Here is a 7,224-nt window from a genome sequence, read left to right on the forward strand (position 1 = left end):
GTGTGTGTGTGTGTGTGTAGTGTGTGTGTGTGTGTGTGTGTGTGTGTGTGTGTGTGTGTGTGTGTGTTCAGGTTGCGCGCCTCCTCTGCTGCGCGCGCGTCGTCTGCCGCCCTCTCCGCCGCCGCCTCGGCCGCCTCGGCCGCCTCCTCGGAGGCTGCCACCTGCCAGCACCGCCACGCCGTCGCGATACAGTGTGTCGGGAGGCTGAAGGGCGTTGTGGCTGCGCCTGCTGCTCCCATGCTTGCCGCACGCTCGCGCCGCGGACAAAGGCCGCGTAGAGGCTGCTACCTCCCGCCTCCCCCTCGGCTCGCTCTGCGACGGCGGGAGACGAGGAGGGACCTCCTCCCACGAGCTCGTTCAGCGACACCTCCTCCTCCTCCTCCTCCTCCTCCTCAGCCTCCTCAGCGGAGGTGGCCGCGGCCGCGGCCGCCTCGGACAGGGTGGAGAAGTAGGACGTGTTCGCCTGGCGGGACGTCTGCGGGAGCACGGCTGCACTCGTCTGCACTTCCACTTCCACCCCCACCCCCACCGCCGCTGCACCAACCTCCACCTCCGCCTCCGCCTCCGCCTCCGCCTCCGCCTCCGCCTCCGCCTCCGCCTCCGCCTCCGCCTGCGCCTGCGCCTCCGCCTCCGCCTGCGCCTCCGCCTCTGCCCGCGCTGTCCGCGCCGCCGCCGCCTCCGCCTTCGCCTCTGCCCGCGCTGTCCGCTCCCTCGCCGCCTCCACCTCCGCCTCCGCCCGCACTACTCGCGCCTCTGCCTCGTGGCGCGACGCCTCCGCCGCCTCGTGATGCCGCTTCCCCTCCCGCGCCGCCTCCTCACTCGTCGAGCGCTCACGCTCGATTGTGGCCAGCTCTGCCCGCAGCAGCTCCACCCTGAGCTCCTCCCCTTCCGTCTCCGATGCGGCCGCCGCCAGCCGCGCCGCCTCCTCTGTCTGCGCCTCCGCCAGCCGTGCATGCCACTCGTGCGCCGCCTCGATCTGCGAGCGGAGCACGGCGACCACCTGCCTCTCTTGCTGTTGCTGCTCCTCGAGTGCCGCCTCCGCCTCCGCCTCCGCCTCCGCCTCCGCCTCCGCCTCCGCCTCCGCCTCCGCCTGCGCCTGCGCCTGCGCCTCTGCCCACGCTGCCGCCTCCGCCTCCGCCTTCGCCTTGTTGACAACGTACGGGTGGTCCGTCGAGTCCAAAAGAGCCTCGATCCTCGCCTCCTCCTCCGCCTCCGCCTCCGCCGCCGCCGCCGCCGTCTCCGCCTCCGCCTCCACCTCCGCCGCCGCCGCCGCCGCCGCCGCCGCCTCCGCCATCCCCACCGCTTCAGCCTCCGCCTCCACCTCCGCCGCCGTCGCCGCCGCCTCCGCCAACCCCACCGCTTCCTCCTCCGCCGTCTTTGCCGCATCCCCCGCCGTCTCCGCCTCCGCCTCTTCCGGCGTGGTGGTGCTGCCCGCCGCCGGTCCCTGCTGCGGCCACCTTGTCCAAAGGCTCGCCCGAAGGGACGCCTGCCCGGCCGACTGCTGGGCTGGCTGCTGGGCCGGCTGCTGGGCTGGCTGCCGGGCTGGCTGCTGGGCTGGCTGCCGGGCTGGCTGCTGGGCCGGCTGCTGGGCTGGCTGCTGGGCTGGCTGCGTCGCCGCCCCTCCCACTAGTGCTCCGCCGTTGAGGAGGAGCACGCGCTGCAGCGCGCGCACCTGCGAGCAGCCGCCGCCAGGGGACACGTCACGCGTGGGCGCACGATGGGGGCTGACGCAGGGGAGCCAGCGAGACGGTGCGTGCGGTGCGTGCCGCGTGGTGGGTGACGGCAGGTTGAGCCGATGCAGCACAGATGTGACGACCTCAGGTGGTGTGGTGTGGCGAGTGGGGGGGGTGGGGGGGTGGGGGGGTGGGGGGGGGGGCTGGGAGTGCCTGCGCGGCCTCTTGGTCGGTCGTGCAGAGCTCCTTGGCGAGTGGCACCTACAGAGCCACGGTCTCGGCACAATCTCGACCGAATCTTGCCCCGCCAGAGCAGCGGCTCCACATCCCCCGCGGCGCGCGTTTCCGATCTCGAGTGCGTACTTGAACCACGAGGCGCGGTTGACCTGAGGGTTCGAGGCATGCGCAGCTCGAGGTGTGTCCCTCTCCCCCGCATCGCAACGTCATGGAGGGCAGACGGGAGGCCTTCCCCGCGGCCACACCTCAAGTGCACACGCATCAAAGTGCAAGGCAAGTGCCCTGCCTGGTCCCGGCTCCTCCTCCGGCGAGCAGGGCTACATCTCGGCTGCATCTCTCGGCTCGCCTCCTCGTCCGGCGAATAGGACCCTTCGCCGTACAGCGTGCTCGGGCGATCGCTCACGTACAGACTCCGCTCCGAGGAAGGCGCCGCAGCATCACCGCTCCTGCCGCCGCCGCCACCGCCGTCGTCGTCGCCCGCTCCCCCTCCCGCGCCGTCCGTGGTGCTCTCCCTGCCTGCAGGGAAAGACCCGCCGCCCGCGGGCCCCCCCTCACCGCCGCCGCCCTCCTCCGCGGCCGTCTGCGAGCGGGGAGCGGCCAGCCCGCGCTGCTGGCTGCGGCAGCGGGAGAGCAGCACGCCGGCGCCGAGCGCCACGAGCGCCTCGTCCACCTCCGACGCACCGGCCTGCCGCGCGATCGGCGGCCTCCAGCCGTCGTGTGTCGCGCTGCCGGCCGCGAGGAGGGCCTCGGCAGCGGCGGGGGCGGACGAGGCGTCGGAGGAGGCGGGCAGCCCTCTCGCGGCGGCAGAGGCGGAGCCACCATCGCCGTCTTCGCCAATGCTGACCGCCAAGAGCGCGGCGTCGATCTGCCTCTCCACCGCCGCCGCCCCGCCCGCCGCCTCTCTCCCCGACCGCCCCCTCGCCGCCTCGGCCTCGCCGCCCGCCAGCGCGTCCTCGACCGCCGCCGCCTCGCCGCCTGCCTCGCTCGCCTCGCTCGCAACCTTCCAATAGGACTTCCTCTCGCACGGGAAGACCAGCCCGTCTCGGAGAGTGTCGCCGCCCTCGCTCGGCCGTGCGTCGCCCGACACCGCGCGCGCCCTCGCCTTTAGCGCCTCGACCACGGTGTCGGCCTGCTCCTTCATCGAGCGCTGCAGCGCACGCACCTCCAACGCCTCGTCCTCGGTGGTGCAAAGCTCTCTCGCGAGCGGCACGTTGCCCGAGCTAATTGCAAAGCGGAACCACGAGAGCCGGTTTTGGCCGTCCGAAGCCGTGCCCGCCGCGGGCGCGGTGGGCGCACCCGAGGCGGGCGCGGACGGCTCGTACGCGGCCAGACCGCGCAGGATGCGATTCTTGACGCCGATGCTGACTCCAAGCTCGCGGAAGTCGTCGCCGGTGAGGAGCCGGGCGTCACCAATGGTTAGGACTTCGGCTCGGGCCAGAAGCGGCGCGGCTGCCAACGCGTCCTGCTCGGAGAGCAAGTCCTTTAGCTGGGGGCTCACACTCTTCGGAGCGAGGCATCGAAGGAGGATGGATGCCATTATTAGAAATGGCGCAGAACGGCGTGCAAAAGAGCGCTGTGCGAAAAGAATTTTATCCGACTTCTTAGCCTCTCCTATCTCTCCAAGGGTGGGCGACGGCTAGCGCATCACACCGCTCTCCTTAAAATCCCTGTGTGGTGGCGGCGTGCCGTCCTCCCATCCCTCCCAGGGTACCTAGGTCTTCGGCGGCTGAAAAAGGGTAGGATGCCTAGACGCGTCTACCGCGGTCTACCATGAAGTCTACCGGTAGACCGGTGTCGTAGGTTGGTAGACGGTCTACCAAGTCTACCGGTAGTCTGCGGTAGACTCAGGGTAGACTCGTCTACCAAACGGTCTACCGTCTACCCGGTCTACCGGTAGACGGTAGACGGGCCACCCCTGACTCAGCCCGCCCGTTCGGCTGATGGAGGAGCGGGAAGACCCGGGGCGGCGCGACACGGAGATGTCATCCGTGTCGATCAGCTCGATCTGCGAGTATTGCATCAATACCTTTGTCGAGCGCGCCCAGTCGAGAGAGAGGAAGCAGGAGCAAGTGCGGCACGCGATCGACTTCCGATGACCGACTTAAAAAGAATTTTCGTGGCCTCGAACAACATTGGTGGAGCATGGGAGAGGGACTGGGTCGCACAGGGCACAGCGCTCGCACGCACGCACACACACACACACACACACACACACACACACACACACACACACCACACACACACACACACACACACACACACACACACACACGCACACACATGCATGCACAGACACACAGCCCCTTCCCCTTCCCCCCCTTGAGACCTCAAGGACGAGGACACACACAGGACGCACCTCTAGCGAAGCCCACATAGGACGTGGGAGAGACTCCTGCCACCGCCCCTGCCTGCTGGGGCAGGACTACCTACGTACAGTAGCATGCGATTGCAAGAATGCGCTCTCTCAAGAGCTGCCCGTTTCGCATCGTTCGAAGCGGCGGAAAAAGAACCAAGACGGCGGATGCTCTGCCGTGACGAAGATGTCGCGCTCCTGCGCGGCATCGTCGAGGGTGAGCAGGAATTTCTGCACGGCCTCGGCGACGGGGTGCATCTTGTCGTTCATGCCCTTGAGACGGTAATCGCGCCGCGCGGTCCCCGGCAGCGCCTCCGTCCAGTCGTGGTCAGTTTTCTGAAACGCCGTCTCGGCGTGATTTTTCGAGGCCCTTGCTGACACGGCCACCCCTGTCAGTGTGCCTTGACGATCCCTGTCAGTGTGGGTGAGCCTTCTTTTGTAGACCGCTAGGATTGAGAGCAGCCTCGCTCTCAATCCTAGAAGTCGAAGGATTGTGAGCAGCACTCCTCGCAATCGTAGCATCTCTGTACGATTGCTAGCACCTACGCTCGCAATCCTACATCTTCTAGGACTAAGAGCAGCTCCGCTCCCAAGGTCCTACATCTTCTAGGACTAAGAGCAGCTCCGCTCCCAAGGTGACTGGTGACGCCTACGACTACTACCAGCGCGCTCGCAATCCGAGCAAAGTCTAGGATTGCGAGCAGCTTTGCTCACAATCCGAGCATCATGCCTCCGATTGCGAGCAGTAGCGCTTGCAATCCTAGAACTTTCGCCGATTGCGAGCGACACCGCCCACACACAGTCCTACGACTTCTAGGATTGCGAGTCCCCTCGCAATCGGTGCGATCACTGTTTGGATTTGAGGAGACCCTCCCGGCGCGCTCACTCACAAGCGCTAGCAATCCTTGGATCTTGGGTACGATTGTGAGCGCCGCCGCTCATAGTCCTACAAGATGTAGGATTGCGAGCGCTACTGCTCGCAATCGGAGGCATGTTGCCAGGATTGTGAGCTAAGCTGCTCGCAATCCTAGACTTTGCTCGGATTGCGAGCGCGCTGGTAGTAGTCGTAGGCGTCACCAGTCGCCTTGGGAGCGGAGCTGCTCTTAGTCCTAGAAGATGTAGGATTGCGAGCGTAGGTGCTAGCAATCGTACAGAGATGCTACGATTGCGAGGAGTGCTGCTCACAACCCTTCGACTTCTAGGATTGAGAGCGAGGCTGCTCTCAATCCTAGCGGTCTACAAAAGAAGGTTCACCGTCAGTGTGCCTGTGTCCCTGATCGTCCTTCCAAAATCCTGCTCAGGTGGGGACCTTGTCCTCCTCCCATCCCTCGTTTGGTTTGTCTGTTTTCTTCCTTTCTGGCATGGGACTGGCGCAAACTTTACGACGGCGTTGTCGCATATTGCTTGAGCAGTGGTGCCCCCCCCCTTTTTTTCTTCCCTTTCGAGTTTGAGACACGTTTCGAGACACTTGAGACCACTTTGAGACACCTTCGCCTAGCTTCTCAGTTCGCTGCACATCAAAAGAATTCTTAGAATTACACGTCAAAAGAAAAGCGCGCGCCATCAAGCTGGCTCGAGGGCCTCAGAGGCCACAACCACCAGCCTCGCGCCATGTTGGGCGCGAACGGACAGCCGCCGCCGGCCGGCGGCCCGTACCGCACCGGGCACCAGCGGAACGCGTCCCTCGAGAAGGCCCTCTCGGACGACATCCTCGAGCGCATCTCGAACGACTTGCCTTCGGACCTACCTCCTCCCAACCACTGGCAAAGGCCCGAGCAGTACCGCGCGCTGGACGGCCACGGCATCCACGCCGGCTTCGGCGGCGGCCATTCCAGCGGGCCCGCAGCAAGCCTCCCTGCCGCCCAGCAGCACTTTGGCGACCGCCGCTCGTCTGCCGGCGCGCTACCGCTTCCCGCCGGCATGGCTCCAGCGGTGATGCACCGGGGGCTCTCCGCCCTCGCGAGCAGCGGACACGTCCTCGAGCGCGCTCCGGGCGCCGCCGCGCCGTCGCCGACCCCGGCCAGGGGACCGACCTCGCCCTTGCCGGTGCCGCACATCTCGCAGGGCGGCCGCGCCGGCAGCCTCGCGCCGCCGTCGGTCGCGCCTCCGCAGTGGCAGTGGCACCAGCAGCAGGCGCAGCAGCAGCAGCAGGCGCAGGCGCACGCACAGGCGCAGGCGCAGGCCGCAGCCCAACTGCGGGCCCAGCTCCAGGCTCAGCAGGGCGAGCTGCGGCGAGTGCAAAAGGTGCCGCCGCCGCCTCTGCCGCCTCTGCCCCGCCGCCTCCGCCGCCTCCGCCGCCGCCGCCTCCGCCGCCTCCGCCGCCGCCACCGCCGCCGCCTCCGCCGCCTCCACCTCCGCCTCCGCCACCGCCTCCGCCCCCGCCCCCGCCTCCTCCTCCTCCTCCTACGCCGCCGCCGCCTCGTGTCTAGCATCACTCCGCCGCGCCCGCCGCTTGGCTCTACCTCCTCCTCCCGCCCCTCGCCCGTCCCGCCCCAGCCCGCCACTGTCGCCCGTCCCGCCCCTCGCCCGCCACTGTCGCCCGCCACTGTCGCCTCCCCGGCCCTCGCCAGGCTCTCGAGGGGTCCGAGGCAGAGGTGATGCGGCTCAACGCGGCGGCGGAGAAGCTGTCGATCGCGCGCGACGCGGAGCTGGACCGGCTCAAGGCCGTCCCTCTCCCCTTCCTCTCCCGCCCCCTTCCACACCCTCCCCTTCCTCCCTCTCCCCCTCCTCGCCTCGCCCCGCCCTCCCCCGCGTCGCCTCGCCCCGCCTCACGCGGAGCTCGACTGGCCACCAGGCGGCGATGAGCAAGGAGAAGGAAGACCGCCTCGCAAAGATGCAGGCCGCGCACGCGCGCCGCCTCGCCGCCCGCGACGATGAGCTCACCTCCCTCAAGGCTGCAAAGGCGCGCGCAGCAGCCCCTCGGGCACCCAGCCCCGCCCAGCCCCTCCACCCAGCCCCGCC

At 68.2% G+C, this 7,224-nt stretch overlaps 1 protein-coding gene across 1 annotated transcript in view; it reads left to right on the top strand.

The window, feature by feature from the left end:
• Positions 1–5,254: 5,254 nt before the first annotated feature.
• The window catches only part of EMIHUDRAFT_452317 (hypothetical protein), a gene marked incomplete at both ends in the record, with an annotated part of 2,924 nt that continues 954 nt past the window's right edge, over positions 5,255–7,224 (top strand). Inside the window, 4 exons of the mRNA XM_005764220.1 lie at positions 5,255–5,268; positions 5,466–5,511; positions 5,956–6,360; positions 6,433–6,498. Coding sequence (XP_005764277.1) covers positions 5,255–5,268; positions 5,466–5,511; positions 5,956–6,360; positions 6,433–6,498 — 531 coding nt within the window. The remainder of the gene's footprint in view (positions 5,269–5,465; positions 5,512–5,955; positions 6,361–6,432; positions 6,499–7,224) is intronic.

This window comes from Emiliania huxleyi, assembly GCF_000372725.1.
Source record: "Emiliania huxleyi CCMP1516 unplaced genomic scaffold EMIHUscaffold_60, whole genome shotgun sequence".
NCBI classification, from domain to species: Eukaryota; Haptophyta; order Isochrysidales; family Noelaerhabdaceae; genus Emiliania; species Emiliania huxleyi.